This window comes from Nansenia antarctica (assembly GCF_963989245.1).
Source record: "Nansenia antarctica genome assembly, chromosome: 1".
Taxonomy (NCBI): Eukaryota; Metazoa; Chordata; class Actinopteri; order Argentiniformes; family Microstomatidae; genus Nansenia; species Nansenia antarctica.
Window position 1 is genome coordinate 13179244 of NC_137674.1, and position 20000 is coordinate 13199243.

Consider the following 20000-nt stretch of genomic DNA (forward strand, 5'->3'; position numbering starts at 1 on the left):
AGCATTAGGTCTCTCAGCCATGCTGAGACTGTGGGCGGTTTCGATTATTTCCAATCAAGCAGTATTCTCCTCCGAGCCAATAGGGAAGCAAAATACATGCTATTCTTTTGGATGTTAGTCAGTCGATCGCTCTCTAAAACCCAGAAGATGGCAGTCAAGGCATTCGGTCGTACCCAGTGCCTCGGACATCATTTTAAAGAAATTTGACCAATATCCAGTCAGTTGAGGACAGGTCCAAAACATATGGGTAAGGTCTGCTGGGGCATTGTGACACCGATCACAAATATCGTTAAGCTCAGGGAATATTTTGGATAGTCTGTGTTTACTGAAATGGACACGATGAAGAACTTTAAATTGTATAAGTCCAAGTCGGGCACAAGAGGTGCTCCTATTCACTCTGTCTAATGCATTGTTCCATGTTTCATCCGCTATTTGTTGACCAAGTTCTTCCTCCCAGCTTGTTCTAATCTTATGAATTGACTCTCCTTTAAGGGGCATTATGATGTCATAGAGTCTCGATATATGACCTTTTTGACTGGTGGGAGTATCGAGGATTGTGTCAAGTACAGATAATGGAGGCATGTTAGGGAAGGACGGGCATTGACTTTGGATGAAATGACGGATCTGGAAATAGCTCCGTTGGTGGTTGATCTGGAAATAGAGGTTGGTGCGGTGCTCTAATGTTGTGGTGTCAGACGTTGCTGGTTTTGCTGCAGTTTTGCTGCACTTTAGGCAGACATCCCTGTCTGCTGGGTGTGTGTATGTATGCGTGTGTGTGTGCCTGTGTGTGTGCGTGTGCGTGTGATCTGTATAGATCTGTATTTTTCTTTCTCTGTAGCTGACAGCTTATTTCCACTCTCACCATCTGGGCTTGGAGCAGCTGCAGTTTGCAGGTTCAGTACCGCCCGCCTGTCTGTCACTCAAACACAGACAAAATAATAACCACATGCCACATTTGTTTTCCATTAGCCTTAGCCCCTATACTACCCCTATTCAGTACAAAACACCTCATGTACAGTACTTGCTCCTAAACTCTGAAAGCCAGAAGGTTTTTTGGGTCCTTTCTAACATGGCCACATAGTGACTATGCTCCTCACAAAAAAACAAACTAGGGGAAACATTGTACAGTCACAGTGCCCTACATAAGTAATGTGATGGTTAACATTTTTATTTTGGTTCTTCACTCCAACATTTGGATTTGAAATCAAACAATCACTATGAGGTTAAATGAGAGATTCTGGTCTTTTTAGAACACTTTTTATGCATCGTCCCCTTATTTCAGGGTACCCGAAAATGATGGGACAATTGGTTTGACGGGTGTTTCTAGTTTGTCAGGTGCGTTCCGTTACATCTTTTGTGTTGCCATAAGAGAAGTGTCAATGTCTAGTGTTGATTCTAGACTTTGCATTTGCCTGAGGAGTCTGCTATTGGGGTCTGTCAACACGAGGAACAAAGAGACATCAATGAATGTCAGAGAAGCCATTATGAGGCTGACATATCAGGGAAAAAAAACATAAAACGACCAAAGTCAACAGTTTAGAACATCATTAAACAGAAAGAAAGGACTGGTGAGCTCAGAAATCGCAAACAGGCTGATAGGCCAATTAAGACTGAAAGACTGAAGAATCACCATGATAACGAAAAAACCCAACAACAACTGTCCCACAGATCAGGAACACTCTCTAGGAGGTAGGCATGAATGTGACAGAGACTACCATCCTTAGAATACTTCACCAGCATAAATACAGCGGCTACAATGCAAGGTGCAAACCACTAGCCACAAAAACAAAAACAAAAGTAAAATGTGTAGAAAAGAAGGCACTGCCCAATATCCACAACATACCATCTCATCTGTGAAATATGGTATTGTATGGCTTCCACTGGAATTGGCTCGCTTGTCTTAATTGATGATGTAACTGCTGACACCAGCAGCAGAATTCATTCTGAAGTGTACAGTAATATCTTGTCTGCTCGAGTACAAGCAAATGCCTTCAAACTTGGACGGCGCATCATCATACAGTGGGACAATGACACAAAACATACTGCCATAACCCTTAATCAGCCATGAGGGGTCATTTGACCTGTAAGTAAAAGAGATCAAACTGTGAGATAAAATTTCAGGACCCTCCTTTCATGACTTTTCCTAGATATGTGCGTTCTACCACCCAGTATCGTTACATTTTCAAAATCACATCAGGATAAGCTAATAGGCTATAAAGCTATTTTGCAGTTTTTCTGTGTAGGAAGTAGGCTAATTTACAAGCAGCCAACTAGTGGTCGTTGTGTGTAAATAGCAGCTTAGCATTGTAAAGAGGCGGCTCTTTTAGTAGATAAAAAAGACACGGCTGTTCATAACAGCTAAGCAGGTTTTCAGAGTCATAGGAGAGAAGTCTTTAGGAAAAGGCGACGGTGATGAATAGACATTAGGATGGCTTTTGGATGGCTTGTCATCTTAGACATACAGTAATAGTACTTTATACTTTTATAATGGCAATAATATGACTGTATAATAGCACTCTTGCAGCCTACAGCACCTCAGTGGTGTAGTCATGGTTACTATGTTTGACAGGAGTATTGCTTGTGCTATTAGGCGTCATGCAACTGCGATTACTTAATTGAGTTTAAACACAGAATACAAATCAAACCTCCAGGGAACACGGACACTGGTAGAGACAGAGATGTGTACAGTAGTTTTACTGGAAAGCCAGGAATGAAAACAAGTGTTTTTGTCTTTGACTACACATTAACACAACTCTGTTGGACCGTGACTGTGTTAATACAACAGTCGAAATGTGATTATTGAACTTCTGAAAAAGCTTTACATATGATTATGTTAATCAGTTGCCGTGGTGCTGGTCTGCATAGTAACTGAATACATGACTAAAAGTAAACACACTAACTCACTCTGGGCCAAATCCCTACTGTACATCACCAACGTTGTTCCTTTCCACTCTGAGTTCCAGCCGAACTGGCAGAGAGATGGAGAGGATTTACCATTTCTTTACAAGCTGTCGTCACTGGATTGCTGGTCTATTCCTTCGTTGTGGTGATGACTAGTTCATTCAGAGTCAGCCCCTTTCCCAGGTTTTATTCTTGGATTGTAATTATATAATCGTGTCATTCAGTGTGTCTCTTTGTTGTTCCTACACTATGTCTTTTAAGGGGGAGGATAGTGGTGGAGGATGGGGCTAGAAGGATGGAATCTATCCTGAGAGAGGAGTGCGGGAGTGATGAATTAGGAGGGGGTAGTGAGATGGTTAGGGGGAGGGGATAGAAGGATGAGTGGAGGAGTAAAGAAGGATATATATGGATGAAGTAGGACAGATGAATGGAAGGAATAGAAGAGGGGGATGAGAGAGGATAAAGACTCCTGTAGAATAGATCTTCTCTCCTTCACTAGCCCACTCAACTGTTTTACAGTGACAACCCTTTGTTAGCATCCTGTAATCTCTGGCATTGTGTGTTTTGTTAAACCATGTCGGCACTCTACAATGTATGAATATGTCAATGTAGGATTAATAGCAAACGTCAACCAAGCCTATGAATACAATCTTCATCCCTGTATAGACACAGGCCTGTGAAACGGCTCTTGTGCTTCAGATGAAACTAAGAGAGAAGACGTTGGTCAGCAAAATGTCCAGTATTTTATGCGGTAACATACTCTCCCTTAATTGTCATGTTAGGGTTAACCGTAACCCACTGCTGAAAACACTAAGTTCTGGATTTAATATCATATAATTTGCTTGCTAGTACTCAGCTCTTTTGCTCTAATTTCCTCGGCCTGCACACTCATGTGTCATTACAATGCTGCACTCATATCCTGTTTATAGTCTAGACTCCTCTCCGCTGTTCAAAACAACGGCCCGGTGGGTGTCTATGTGTGTGGGTGTGTGCTGCTGCGTACGTAGTCGGAGGTCCGCGCGCAGAGAGAGAGAGAGGATGAACAGCAGAGATGGGCATTGAATTCTCCATTGACTCCCGCAAGCCCCTGAGCTAATAAATCCTCCCTCAGTTCCAGATTGGATCGAAATTAGTCTCCGATATAAATGAGGCGATAACACGGAGCCTGGGGCCCTGTGTCCTCATAATAGCATACCGGCCCCAACACAGTCTCGTCCTTATCAAGCTTTACAATCACACACTGCAACTGCTACCACCATTTCTGTTATTGTGTGTAATATATACTAAAAACTAAACTAAACCAACAGTACTACAGTATCAATGACTTGTATTACAGGGTATTCACACTCTTGATAGGAAGCCAACTTTATGTAAGCCAACATAAATGCTGAGTTGAGAATCATAGCAGGACTATTTCTGAGACTGCTATTAGGTCACTGCGTAGGACCAGGAACTGTGGTCTTATCGCTGCAATGTCCTTGACAGTGTTGTCAACACATTGAGTTGATAAGCCCCGTGGCTCTATGTGTAATGTCAGTATTTGGTTTGACGTGCATTGATTCTACAGGTGTTTATTTATTTATTTATATATATAACTTGAGCAGGCTTGAGGAGATTATGGCCCTGCAGAACTCAGGCTCTCTATGGCCTCAGGGAGAAGCTTAACTGGGTATATTTGTTTTCTCCGATTCTTTGGCGCTGTGACGTGATGCTGTCACAGCTTTTGTCTGACTCCCATTCTGATAGAACTGTCTGGACTGGTTTTATTACACTTTATACAACAGTTAGTTCCGACCAAGTAATTTGATTGGACAAGAGGCATTCCATGAGTGCCGATATACAGTATAACAGCACTGGGACTTTTAACTATGTATCACTCCGTCGCACAGGTGTTCTACTAAATGACCATTAATTAGACTACATGTTTGTGTTCAGGTTACTAGGCAACAGTCCAGTTGAAGTTCAGTTACGGAACAATGTTTTGTTGGCAGAGCCAAAATAAATTATTAAATAAACAAACAAATCATAATCTGTTGTCGCTTATTACTGTTAACTAATAAATGGCGCTGTAGAACTGTTGTATAAAAGCAATATCACACAGCACTCCCTCTCGTGTGATATTGTTTGAATGCAGCAGTGCATGACATGTGTCATGTTGTGTAATTCAGGTAGTTAGAGAGATTTAAAAAAAATCTTTGTGTGATGATAATTCGGTTACATAGGCCTACATATTTCTGCTGTTTCTGAGATTATAAATTCACAGCCAACGTTGAGGATTTGAAGACTTTGTTAGATGTTGAATTGTCTGACAGATGTTGATGTCTGTGTTTTTCCCCAGGCGGGAAGCCCTACATCTGTAAATGCCCCCTGCAGCTTCTCACGGACATCTGTCACCCCCTCCAACCAGGACATCTGCAGGTAAGGTACCGCTATACGTGCTAACCTTCTGCTATCCATATATATTTGGACTCTGACAGAATTGTTTTTATTTTAGTCAAAACATTGTTCCAATAGGCTTCAGGTTTCTCAAGGCTTTCTTTTGCATACTTCAGACGCTTAATTTTTTGTTTCTGGCACCTCTGCCATGTAGGTCTTTGTTGTTTAAGGTACGCTCTTTTGTGGGAACAACTAGACCAGTGTCTGCTACTCTTTTTTGCAGCTCTTTTGCAGTGATGTGTGGGTTCTTCTGAGCATTTCTCACCAGATCTCAGGCTATTCTATCAGAAATTTCTCTTGGTCTTCCAGATCTTGCCTTGACTTCAGTTGCTCCATTTATTTCCCATTTTCTGATGATGTTTCTGACAGTGGAAATGGGTAGTTTGAAACGTTGCGAGAGTTTTTTGTAGCCTTCTCCTTGATGGTGGAAGTGAACTATGTTGATTCTGGCATCCTTGGACAACTGTTTAGAGGAAGCCATGGTTTTTAACACCAGACACAACAGCCACCGTAGTCGGATACTTTAGAAGGCATGGAGTTACTTCAGAATATATAGTTCAACCCTGGAATTATACTCACCTGACTCATTGAAGCCCTAAAGAGTAAGTCACCTTGGTCTGGGCCTTAGTAATCATCTTCTCAAAAGGTAACAAAGAATAATCCAGAAGGATTCCCAAACCTTTGCACACATACAAATTAAGGCTGCATTTACACTGCCAGGTAGAAGTGACCCAATTCCGATTTATGTTCAGTTCTGTCTCTTCCTTTGTGGTTTTCCTCTGTTGTCTCTAAATGCATGCTGTTCTATTGGTTCACTTCATTTCATTTTCATTGTCTTTATTTTGCCTGTCTCTCCTACCTACTTTCCCGTACCCTTTTTCCGTCATCCCCATCCTTATACACACACACACACACACACACACACACACCCTGCCACTCTCTCACACAGCCCTCTTGCCACATCCCAGGATCAGAGCTCCCAGAAACCTTCACAGACAGCCGTGGTGCTGTTGAATTCAAACAGCAGAGCCTCACAGGGGTCTGACGGCGTCTCCGTGACAACGCTCTGCTTGGACCCCCCCCCCTCTAAACTCTCCAAACCCTGGGGTGGAGTTTGGCTGTCCCTGCTCCGACCCTCCGCAGCGAACCAGCTCCGCCCCAACGGGACGCTCAAGTTCTCCCTCTCTCTGAACGATGTGGGCCAGCGCGTGGACAGCCTGTGTAGCGGCCTCCACTTCATCGACCGCACCTACTCCGAGGGAGAACTGGAGAAGAAACCCGAACCAGAGAACCCGCCCAGCACGGACCGGTGGGAGCACAGGCTTAACGGCAAACCCACCACGGCCACCACACACCCCCAGACCTCGTGCCCACCCTTCCCCACGCGAGCCCACCCCTACCTCATTCCCTCCTTCACCAACAACTACAAATACAACAGCGATATGGCTCCACACCACTGGCCCCCCCCCACCCCTGCAGGTGTGCCCCCGCCTCCCCCACCTCCTCCTACCCACCAGCCCCCCAGCTCCAACCACTTCCTCCGCCTCCTCCTCCCCTTCTCCCGCTCCTCCAGCCTGCAGTGCTCTGAGATGGCCAGCTATGCGTCCCACCTCCACCAAGTCACCAAGTCCTCCAGCACCTTGCTGGCGGGATCCGAAGACCTCCTGGGGGACGACGAGGTGTTTGACGAGGAACAGGGGAGAATCAGGACCGGCCTGGAGCCTCAGGGAAGGACTTGGACCAGCACCCCAGGAACAGGAAGCGGAGGTGGGGAGGAAGGAGGTCTACAACAAGCTCCCCTCTGCTACATGGATGAGGATAGCGATTTGGACCGGTGTTCGGACAAGCGGTCGTCTACAATGTCGGAGAAAAGGTGCCCTCTCTCGCCCTTTTCTGGCACCTTTTCTCTGTCTGGGGACTGCTGCAGGTGGGTGATTAATTGGTTGAACACCCCTGCCCCTCCTGTAGAGCCCGGCGCATCGCTGTGCCGTGAAGTGGTATCGTAGAGTCCAGCACATCCCTGTGTGAAGTGAAATGGTAGTGACCCTGCTCGTTCCCAGTCCTGTAGAATGTCGTTGGGCTGGATCCTGCACACACGCTCTGTGACGTGGTAGCCCTTGTCCACCCCCTGTGCCTTAACTTGATAGAGCCCAGCTGCCAGGCAACCCAACCCTGTGTGTGTGTGTGTGTGTCTAGTCCTTGTCCGCCTCATCTCCATTTCAACTCCCTTGCCTCTGCACACAGAGCAGAACTGAGGAACCTGGAACATTGCTATGAAACCTACTGTATAGTAAACACATGTATGCTGTATCCCTGATCCCAGTGTGTCCCTATATCAACTGTCAGTCTTGACGGCTACAACCCTTAAAGGGGCAATATGCGAGTCAAATAACAACGGCTGAGGGACGGGGCTGGAGAAACCACTCTCAAATTCATAGACTCATATTTTTCATTTGATTGAATAGAGATAGTGAAGGTAGACAGGAAAGTAAGGAGGAGAGGGCATGTCAGCAGGGCATGGGCCGGATTCGAATCCATGCCGACATGGGCATATGTGTGCAATGTAGAGTGCAGTGTGCAATCTAGACCACTGGACCACCACAGGCCACAGTTTTCTTACCATGTTTTGAAGCTTTGTAGTGTGGGTTCTACAATTACATTGTTCACAAACGATATATGAAATAAAAACAAAGTTCTATTTTGGGTGCTGAGGGGTTGTTTAAGTTACATTCTTCAAGAATCAATAGCAATACATCATTAATTGAAAAGGCCCAAAACCCAATCTCTGATTGCCCCTTTAATGCTGCTAGTCAACAGGATTAACAACTGAGGCGTCAGAGTAAAAACACCAGGAATACATGTCCCCCCGTGACTAGATAATCTCCTGTCACAGCTGTGCCTCCAGAGCTGTCCCTCAGTGCTGTGCCCTTTTTGTCTTCTGCGAGTTGCTTTACACCTCTTAACCCCCTTTCCGCCTTTAAAAAAACAACAATTCCCCGGTTTTACCTTGTTGTCGTTTCAAGGTTTTAATCTATTTTGTATTTAAATCAGCCTTATTTTAACTTATTTCTTAGTGTAAACCATAAGTCCCTATTCGTTCTTGAAATATCAGACTCCTCTCCTATCAATATGTGCATGTTGGGACTGGCTCGTGGGCTCCTCAGACTGCACTAGCTGTTATTTCTCCACTGCTGTCATACTGCTTCATGCTGTAATGGATTTGGCTCTTGAATTGAGTACGGAATTCCTGTTTCCATTACCCTTACAGTATAAGAAAAAGAGAGGGCAGGAGGGAGATATGGAAGAGGAAGGGGAGGAGAAGAGAGAGAGGGAGTGGCAGAGATGAGGGAGAAAGAGAAATAGGGAAAGAGAGAGGGAGACAGAGGGAGAGAGGTGGAGGTTAACAGGAGTCAGTGGGGGAAATGAGCTGATTGGGTCGATGGTGCTCTCTGTTGCATGTGGTTGCAACAGAGAGCATTCTGTTGCATGTGGTAGGACTTCAATTTGATTGGCTGCGCCCAGCCAAGCTTATGAACGGACACAATAGAGTGATAAGGTGATGAAGTAAAGGTCATGGCTCGTGTGTGTGAGAGAGAGAGAGAAAGAGAGAGAGAGTGTTTGTGTGTGAGTGTGTGTGTAGGATGTGGGGGGGGGGGGGGGGGGGGGGGTTTGGATAACATGGATTAACCTGAAAATAGCATTTGAATCATTAGCTCTCTGGCAATCCTGTGAGACAGCAGCTGTAGTCATGTCCACAGAGTAAATAGATTTCTGTTGGGATTATAATAAAGTGACGTAGTGTTTTCGTAGCTAGGACCGTGCCACTTAATGTCATGATGGAGAGAGAGACAAGTAAAGGGAGAAGGAGGGAGGAGGCACAGATAGAAAGTGGATGGTACAAAGAGACAAAAAAAAGCTAGAGTTAGAGGTAGGGCAACTGATGGAGGGATTCAGAGAGAGTGAGAGAGAAGCAAGACAGAGGGCGTTCTCGGTCAGCTTGTTTCTGTCCTAATTGTGTGTTTTCCTCTCCCATCTGAATGTCTTTGATGTTGACTTGCTCTCCTAGTGTTTGTCTGCTGAAGCACAGCAAATGGAATCTCTCATCTATTCAACAGTGTACTGAATGTGTGTCTATTTATTCAGATATAGCCAATTTAGCTGCAGATTCATACACATGGTACTGTTGCGATGAATTTGCGGTGCTTGTAAGGTCCCTTTATTGGAACCTGAGAAAGGCGTGGCTATTTCCTTGCAAGTGTCACTGGCCTGTACAAGGCGTGATTGACGAGGGGTATTCAGCTACGACGGTACACCAGAGTGCGTGTCCCGTAGTGTCCTGTACCGTGGGGTCGGACCAAGTGGACTGAAAGAGAACAAGCTTATTTCCTCCTCCTTCCTTCACCTTGTCTTTTAATCTCGTAATGTTTTGGACGGATCAGTGGAGTCTGGAAATAGTCATTATCCCACTCTGACCTGTGTGTGTGTGTGCGTGCGTGCGTCCGAGCGTGCGTGCGTGCGTGTGTGCGCTGTTCTCTCCTTATTTACCTTTCTCCCCCCTCGTGTCCGGCTTCTCCTCTGTTCCGTTCTCTTCTTCAGACTGATTATCATTCAAGGTGAAAGGTCATGTTTTACTTCTATTCTATTCCATTCTATTCTAGGATTTTGATCTTCTGGTTCTCTCTTTGGTCAAAAAAGGGAAGTGCATCTTAAAGTGAATAGCAACACTTCCTCTACCCTCCCTTCTATCCTACGGCCATTACTAAACTATTAGCAACGGTGGGTTTGCTACTGAATTTCCCTCACTTTATCCCAGAGCTTACTTTCACTCAACCTAATCCCATTCATGGCTTTCAAATCATCCAGGCCTGTTTAGGAAGCTACTCTGTGGTGGGGAATAAAGCAGGCGATGAATGAGGCTCATTGTGGCACTTTGAACCTCACACACACACACACACACACACACACACACACACACACACACACACACACACACACACACACCCTCTTGATTCTGCAGCCAGAACCAGGTCAGACTACTGACATTGGACTAATCAGAAACATTTTTTTTACTTTTTAACTGTTTTTGCCTCTCGTAAACAATTTTTGTTCAAAACAACACCCTTCAACATAACAATTTGAAGATTTAGTGTCTGTGTGTGTGTGTGTGTGTGTGTGTGTGTGTGTGTGTTTTGATAGTGTTCTCTGTCTGTAGCCTTCAGTTTTCTCAGAGATTATTTCTTCATCACTGTTTCTAATCCCTCGTTCCATCTCTCTTTTCGAACACCGACTCTGTCTCTTATCCCTGCTTGGACTCACACACACACACACACACACACACACACACACACACACACACACACACACACACACACACACACTAATAGGTCTAATAGGTCCCATCCAGATACCTGCAAGTGGCTGCCAGGGCATGGTGTGATTTAGAGGTGGAGAGAGGAGAGATTTCACCTCTATGTTAAATTGATACTTCAATGACAAATGCCATTCCATACTGTAGCTCTTCTGAGGGAGCAGAGACTTGGGAAAAGCCTGGGGAATCCTTTGCAGAACATCGCTAAAAAGGGTTGCAAAGTCTTTTGAGATGAGTGATTCCTTGCTACGTGTATTTGAAGTTGAACAGCCCATGGTTAGCTACATCTATCTATGCATTATCTCCTCTATCTGTCACATGGATTCTATATCTGTACTGTACATTGTCTTAGGACTCCGCCCACACTGATCTGTCAGTAAAAAAGCAGCCCGGCTAAAATATTGCTGAAAAAAAGTTACCATAGTTACAAGGGCAGAGATGGTAACTTTCATGTCAATTCAACAGAACAATAAATCCATAAATGGCGAGTTTGCACCAGAGTAAAGTCATTTTTTATATTATTATTGGGTTTCAGTATAGACATGGACAGAACATCATATCTACATCTTAAATGGTAAAACAAAGGGTAAAGAAACAAAGCATAACCCCTAAACAGAGGGGTAAAAAAGTGAAAAGGAAAAGAAAAAAATATATAAGAAAAAAGGGAGAAAATAAGAAGTCCGGAGGTGTTTCAATAAACATGTTACTGGTAATATATTCTGAATGGGTATTAAATTAGAAGATGTCACGTTTCATACAAATGTTCAGTATTTTTCAAATATATAGATTTTGAGTCTCAAAAGGTTTGTAATCTTTTCCATAACAAAAATGTCTTGGACAATTTCCAGCCAGAGTAAAGTCATTTAAGGGCACTAGCACATCTAGATGAAGCATACCTTGCAGACTATTCCGTGCTCCTGGCAGAATAATGTATGAAACTCTGTAACGGCCCTGAGGACTTTAATTAGCAAACATCTAGTTTAGAAGTTGAGTATTTATTAAGTTAAGCAATGAGAAAGAAAGAAAGCTAGAATTGAAGATTGGTCAGCTAGCCATCTGGTTAAGCTAGTCACATTTAATACAAAAAGAAACAGATGCTCATTATACTTTTGTATATACAAAACTATATAAGTTCCTCTAAAAGTAGCCAGTTACTATAAAAGGTTTTAACTTGAGTTTTGTTTTGTAAAGTTGGTTGTAACGCCACTCAAAGCGATGGGCGGTGGGTAGATTTTCTGGTGTGATGGCACCATATTTATATTTACTTTACTATATTTCCGCGATTGCAGAAAATCTTTCAAAATCCAGAATGGTTCTGTGATGTGTAGGACAGGAAGTTCAGGTGAAGCGTTGCACTAAAATGACAATACCTGACGTAAGACAATATGTCTGTATTGAGCCTCCCCTAGTGTGTATATGATCACAATTCATAATGGTGGCGTGTGTGTGTGTGTGTGTGTGTGTGTGTGTGTGCGCGCTCTCTCTCTCCACCAGGATCTGTCACTGTGAGGGCGATGATGAGAGTCCGTTGATAACTCCATGCCACTGCACAGGGAGCCTGCGCTACGTCCACCAGGGCTGTCTGCAGCAGTGGATCAAGAGCTCAGACACGCGCTGCTGTGAACTCTGCAAGTACGAGTTCATCATGGAGACCAAGCTCAAACCCCTGCGCAAGGTGAGACAGTGTGTGTGTGGGTGTGTGTGTGTGTGTGCGTGTGTGTGTGTGTGTGTGTGTGTGTGTGTGTGTATGTGTGCGGTACTGCTGTAGCCTACTGAGTATACAGTAGTGGTTTGTATGACCTCCTCCATGTAGCCTACTGAGTATACAGTAGTGCTACAACAATTGTACTGCTATTCCCATACTCCAACCATACTGCACTGACAGATGTAAGTATGACCAAACAAGCAGATGTCACTCCCACCCCCAACCCCCAAGGAGGAATGCAGAAAGCTGTTTTAACTCCTAATTCAGATAAGAGTAGCGTGACATTGGCTTATTAGACTTTGGAGAAGATTTCATAAGTGACATTGGAGGTCACAATTAGTTTTGAGTGGTAAGTACACGATACACTTTTATTCAGGGCATTAAGCAATCTTCAGCGCTTCCAGATTCAACATTTTAATCACAAATGTTCCACCCTTGATTAGCTGCACAAAGGGTCTTAAATAAAGGGCTTTCTACACACACACACACACACACACACACACACACACACACACACACACACACACACACAGCTTCTCAAGTCTGTTATTACTGTCAAGTGGTTATTACTGTAAAACCTGCTGGGTTCTGATTAACATTAGCCATGGGGGTACGCTACCCCTTGATTCCAGGATGCATTGCGAATCGTCTACAGAAATGTTATGTCGCTCTATTCAATGCGGAAATGTCATTTTACTTTCTCTGTAATTACTTATTAATAAAGATTTGAACAATTATGATAACCATCTTATTATCTTAGTTTAATGTCATTACAATGCATTATAGACCTTTTATTTATAACAAGCATAACAAAAAATTGCTTTTATGTCGGTGCTGTGTCTAACGTTACAGGCTGATTTGTGGACAGTCGCGCATATGACATATTTCCATGTCTGATGTCTAATGTCTAATGTCTGATGTACTAATGTCATTTCAATGCATTATAGACCTTTTCTTTACAACAAGCATAACAAAAAAAATCGCTGTTATGCCGAGGTGCCTATGCTTAACATAGAAAGTTCCACAGTCCAGCGTGAAAGTTCTCACTTCCATTAGACTATCAAAGCAGGACACCGGAGCACTCATATCTGCGCGTTTGTCACAGGGTGACAGTCACCCTGTTCCTCTGCCCTGGTGTCAGTCCAATGGAATCGTCAAGCACAGCCTTCCCCATAGAAATACATCGGTGCGCGATTACAGAGATGTACAATCATGTTTATTTAGAAATAAATTGTGGTGTTTGACAGCGGATGATGGTAGACATATTTAATGTAAAGTTATCTATCTATAGTTATCTATCCACAGGCTGATATGTGCATGATAGGCGCGAATCCCCCCCCCCTTGGTGGTATATGACGCTATCTGTATTGCGGCACTTATTATACCAAAACAACTCGCAATCTAATCCGAGCAGTTGTTATTATGTAATATTATCGATGGATATGCCATTTTTGATGGAGGGCAGTGAGCGGGAGACTCATCAAGGACATGTAGTTAATTAATGCAGTGGACAGTGGCTGTTTCTCCAGCGTTCCTGTCACTTCGGATTTCGGAACGTCATAGAATTAAATCTGTAAGTCATGCATTTTTCCATGTTTCCCATTGATGGTATATGACGCCGTAAATGTAACTAAAGTTCAGCTGCGAAATTGTTGCACTGTTGTCCTAAATCAGTGCAGACTGGCAGGGTAGGAGCACAGGTTTCATACAGGTTAGAGCGCCGTTATTCTGTCACGGTCTGATAATGAAGCATTGTTCTTTTTTATTTGATGACTTGTTTGATCGATTGATAGCGTAAAAGTGAAGTTGTGAATGAGTCGCGAGCGTCAATGCTTTTCTACGATACTATGACTGATGACGTATCAGTCTTGAAGGGCTGTCCCATTTCATAGGGGTAGATTTCAACCCTGACGGCTTGTGGCTCTGTTCGAAGGCCTTGGCTCGAAATCGAGTCACACTCGAAAACGAGCCATAGGGGTAGAAAAGGGAATCGGGATTGGGCCAGAGACAGAGACAGAGACAGAGACAGAGACAGAGAGCTAGAGCCTGCCAGAGTGTCGGGTTAACAGGACTAGCCGGACTGGCACTGGGAGATCATTACTATATATAGATCTGCCAGTGCCAGTCCTGTGAGTGGTTTGTATGACCTCCTCCATGGGGAATGGGAGGCTATTAACAGAAAGACCTTTGTGCAGCTAATCAAGAGTGTTATTGCAATTAACCCCCCTCTGATCAGAAGACATAATATTATGACATGTAGTGTGCATGTACATTATTGCACTATTATCGTTGTCACTTTATTGTCACTTTTTAGTACTTATTATTCAGTTGATGATTGTTCGACCGACTGCTGCTGTTGAGCGTCGAGCAAGATCCCAAAACATTTCACTTTCTCAATGACTGACTGTAATGACACGATATAAGTGACGAAATCAAATCGGATTCGATTCGATTTGAAATGACGTTCTTCTTCTCATGGCTCCTTTGGAGGTCTGGAGAATTTCAGATCAGCTGATCTAATCGATTGGCTTGGATTTTTTTACTGCACAGAGCGATGGGGAGAACGTGCTCGCAATTTCACTGGACGTTAAGATTCTTTTTTGAAATAATAATAATAATAATAATAATAATAATAATAACTTTAATTTATATAGCGCCTTTCAAAAACCCAAGGACGCTGTACAAGGGGATGAAACGGACAGACAAAACAGAAAACAAACAAAGCAAAAACTAAAACAATGACTAGGGGCCAAATGCCTTGGAGAACAGATGGGTTTTGAGGGCTATGTTTGAAGGAGTCCAGGGTGGGGGCGTTGCGGATCACTGTGGGGAGGGAGTTCCAGAGAGTAGGAGTATTCTTTCTTTAGAGTTATCAAAAGTATGCGATTGTTTTGACATATCATGAGGCATCACTCATTTCAAATGAGTTTCCACCCTTTTGTAGCAACTTTCTGCGAAGGATTGCCCCCAGGCAGTTTGATGACATTATTGAATCACATACTGTATGTATTTGGCTTTGACCATGATGGATGTTGTTAATGGATGTTAAATAGAATATTAAGAGAATGTGATTGATGTCGGTTTCGTGGTAGACGTGGTAGACAGGCAATAAATAGTTCAGTAGTCGTGGTGTGTATAGATGGATCTGGTGTACACTGACTGAATGATCGGCATCAAATATTTATCCCCCAGTTTAGGCAGCCACTGAAGTGGGTCAAGGAAGCAAGCACTTCTGCAGTAGTGGTCATAGAGAATTTATAGTGAACTTGATCACCTTAGTTCTGTCTAGAAACAATACAGTCAGTGTGTGTGTGTGTGTGAGTGTGTCTCTCCAAATTCTTTGGGTCCTTTTATATTCGCTTTGTTTCATTATGGTAAGTATTTAACATTTCTGGTCAGATCTGCGTCTGCGATCTGATCTGTTCACCCCCCCCCTCCCCCTTCACACACAACATCCACACTTATCTCTCTTCTCTCCTTCTCTCCTTTCTCTACTTTCCAACAGTGGGAGAAGCTTCAGATGACGTCGAGCGAGAGGAGGAAGATCATGTGTTCTGTCACGTTCCACGTCATCGCCATCACCTGCGTGGTGTGGTCCCTCTACGTGCTGATCGACAGGACGGCAGAAGAGATCAAACAAGGTCAGCAGCCCTGCGGAGGAAAACACTGTTAGAACACCCCCCTACACCAACACGACCCTCAGTCACTGAGGAGGAAACACCGTTAGAACACCCCTACACCAACACGACCCTCAGTCACTGCGGAGGAAACACCGTTAGAACACCCCTACACCAACACAACCCTCAGTCACTGCGGAGGAAACACCGTTAGAACACCCCTACACCAACACAACCCTCAGTCACTGCGGAGGAAACACCGTTAGAACACCCCTACACCAACACGACCCTCAGTCACTGAGGAGGAAACACCGTTAGAACACCCCTACACCAACACAACCCTCAGTCACTGCGGAGGAAACACCGTTAGAACACCCCTACACCAACACAACCCTCAGTCACTGCGGAGGAAACACCGTTAGAACACCCCCCTACACCAACACGACCCTCAGTCACTGAGGAGGAAACACCGTTAGAACACCCCTACACCAACACGACCCTCAGTCACTGCGGAGGAAACACCGTTAGAACACCCCTACACCAACACGACCCTCAGTCACTGCAGAGGAAACACCGTTAGAACACCCCTACACCAACACAACCCTCAGTCACTGAGGAGGAAACACCGTTAGAACACCCCTACACCAACACAAGCCTCAGTCACTGCGGAGGAAACACCGTTAGAACACCCCTACACCAACACAACCCTCAGTCACTGAGGAGGAAACACTGTTAGAACACCCCTACACCAACACAACCCTCAGTCACTGCGGAGGAAACACCGTTAGAACACCCCTACACCAACACAACCCTCAGTCACTGCGGAGGAAACACCGTTAGAACACCCCCACACCAACACAACCCTCAGTCACTACAGAGGAAACACCGTTAGAACACCCCTACACCAACACGACCCTCAGTCACTACAGAGGAAACACCGTTAGAACACCCCTACACCAACACAACCCTCAGTCACTGCGGAGGAAACACCGTTAGAACACCCCTACACCAACACAACCCTCAGTCACTGAGGAGGAAACACCGTTAGAACACCCCTACACCAACACAAGCCTCAGTCACTGCGGAGGAAACCCCGTTAGAACCCCCCTACACCAACACAACCCTCAGTCACTGAGGAGGAAACACCGTTAGAACACCCCTACACCAACACGACCCTCAGTCACTGCGGAGGAAACACCGTTAGAACACCCCTACACCAACACAACCCTCTGTCACTGCGGAGGAAACACCGTTAGAACACCCCTACACCAACACAACCCTCAGTCACTGCGGAGGAAACACCGTTAGAACACCCCTACACCAACACAACCCTCAGTCACTGCGGAGGAAACACCGTTAGAACACCCCTACACCAACACAACCCTCAGTCACTGAGGAGGAAACACCGTTAGAACACCCCTACACCAACACGACCCTCAGTCACTGAGGAGGAAACACCGTTAGAACACCCCCCTACACCAACACAACCCTCAGTCACTGCAGAGGAAACACCGTTAGAACACCCCTACACCAACACAACCCTCAGTCACTGCAGAGGAAACACCGTTAGAACACCCCTACACCAACACAACCCTCAGTCACTGAGGAGGAAACACCGTTAGAACACCCCTACACCAACACAACCCTCAGTCACTGCAGAGGAAACACCGTTAGAACACCCCTACACCAACACAACCCTCAGTCACTGAGGAGGAAACACCGTTAGAACACCCCTACACCAACACAACCCTCAGTCACTGCAGAGGAAACACCGTTAGAACACCCCTACACCAACACAACCCTCAGTCACTGCAGAGGAAACACCGTTAGAACACCCCTACACCAACACACAACCCTCAGTCACTGCAGAGGAAACACCGTTAGAACACCCCTACACCAACACAACCCTCAGTCACTGCAGAGGAAACACCGTTAGAACACCCCTACACCAACACAACCCTCAGTCACTACGGAGGAAACACCGTTAGAACACCCCTACACCAACACGACCCTCAGTCACTGAGGAGGAAACACCGTTAGAACACCCCTACACCAACACAACCCTCAGTCACTGCGGAGGAAACACCGTTAGAACACCCCTACACCAACACAAGCCGCAGTCACTGAGGAGGAAACACCGTTAGAACACCCCCCTACACCAACACAACCCTCAGTCACTGCGGAGGAAACACCGTTAGAACACCCCTACACCAACACGACCCTCAGTCACTGCGGAGGAAACACCGTTAGAACACCCCCCTACACCAACACAACCCTCAGTCACTGCGGAGGAAACACCGTTAGAACACCCCTACACCAACACAACCCTCAGTCACTGCGGAGGAAACACCGTTAGAACACCCCTACACCAACACAACCCTCAGTCACTGAGGAGGAAACACCGTTAGAACACCCCTACACCAACACAACCCTCAGTCACTGCGGAGGAAACACCGTTAGAACACCCCCCTACACCAACACGACCCTCAGTCACTGCAGAGGAAACACCGTTAGAACACCCCCCTACACCAACACGACCCTCAGTCACTGCGGAGGAAACACCGTTAGAACACCCCCCTACACCAACACAACCCTCAGTCACTGCGGAGGAAACACCGTTAGAACACCCCTACACCAACACAACCCTCAGTCACTGAGGAGGAAACACCGTTAGAACACCCCTACACCAACACGACCCTCAGTCACTGCGGAGGAAACCCCGTTAGAACACCCCTACACCAACACAACCCTCAGTCACTGCAGAGGAAACACCGTTAGAACACCCCTACACCAACACAACCCTCAGTCACGGTCTACATGAACTGCAGTGTTCTGGCTTTTATCACGACAGATAATAGTCCAGGGCTTAGATGAGGCGTACTCATTCTAAAAGGATGTTCCTATATCCATTCATTCACTGCCATTCACTCTATACAATATTTTTACTGTGTTATCTTTGTACTTGTAAGCAGGCAGCCAGGGAATTATGACTACTGTTCTAGGTCTGGTTAGGCTGTCATTCTTGTGTTTGTGAGAGCAGGTAGAAAGCGAATCAAATACAAAAAAAGCTACGTTAATTGGCGGGCTCCAGCACGTCTCTGATGCTCTGGTGTATCGATAGCTCCATGGACATCAAAGAGAAGGCTGAGGCCTGGGAGGCTGAGCGGGCCTGAGTGTGAGAGTGTTTGCGATAGAGAGATGATGGAATAAGTGTTTGATGTTTGCGTCCACTTTGAGTGTACAGTACTTTAGTCACTCTCTTCTGGTGTTTTTTAGGGGCTGAATGGGCACCGTGAATTCGTGTTAGAATTGTTACGGTCCTTGGGTTTCTCATCAGTCTTCCTCCACAAAGAATGAAAATGATCTTTGATTTTCCGTGTACAGTATATCTGAATATCTATCATTTACAGTCTACCGTGTGAAACAATAAGGATCACCGGTGCATGTTGAATTACGTTATACACTAGACAAAACTATCATCTCAACTTCATTGTCTCTCTCTACCTCTCTCTCTTCTCTCTCTCTCTCCCTCTCGATGTCATTCCTGTCTGTCTATTTCTGTCTGGCTATTTCTGGTGGTACATGATACTAACACTTTCTTCACCCACGCAGCCGGAAGAATCCCAGGTAAACTTTCACCTTTCAAACTTTGACCCTTTGATTATTTCATGTGTCATGTTTCGTGTGTTCTATGAGACTGGGCTCTGGTGGATCCAGTCATGTTCCTACAGAATTCCCTCTCTCCTACTCAGCCTAGGTAGAGACTGATCTCACTATTTCATCCACCATATCCAACCCTGAAAGGCTGTTCATTATGGCCTTAAAGTCCCAAATATGTGCATTATTTGTTTGATAGGCACTAACTGTTCCCCCCAGCAAGCAGTCATGCACATATAGATAGGATTGACTCAATATCTAAATATGCCAGAAAATGAGAGGAGGATAATCTGTCTCCTTAGTCACACCTATTCAC

At 45.0% G+C, this 20000-nt stretch overlaps 1 protein-coding gene across 1 annotated transcript in view; it reads left to right on the forward strand.

The window, feature by feature from the left end:
* marchf8 (membrane-associated ring finger (C3HC4) 8) overlaps positions 1 to 20000 on the forward strand; it is a gene marked incomplete at both ends in the record, with an annotated part of 53845 nt that overhangs the window by 32552 nt on the left and 1293 nt on the right. Inside the window, 3 exons of the mRNA XM_080550620.1 lie at positions 5240 to 5319; positions 12200 to 12380; positions 15916 to 16051. Coding sequence (XP_080406746.1) covers positions 5240 to 5319; positions 12200 to 12380; positions 15916 to 16051 — 397 coding nt within the window. The remainder of the gene's footprint in view (positions 1 to 5239; positions 5320 to 12199; positions 12381 to 15915; positions 16052 to 20000) is intronic.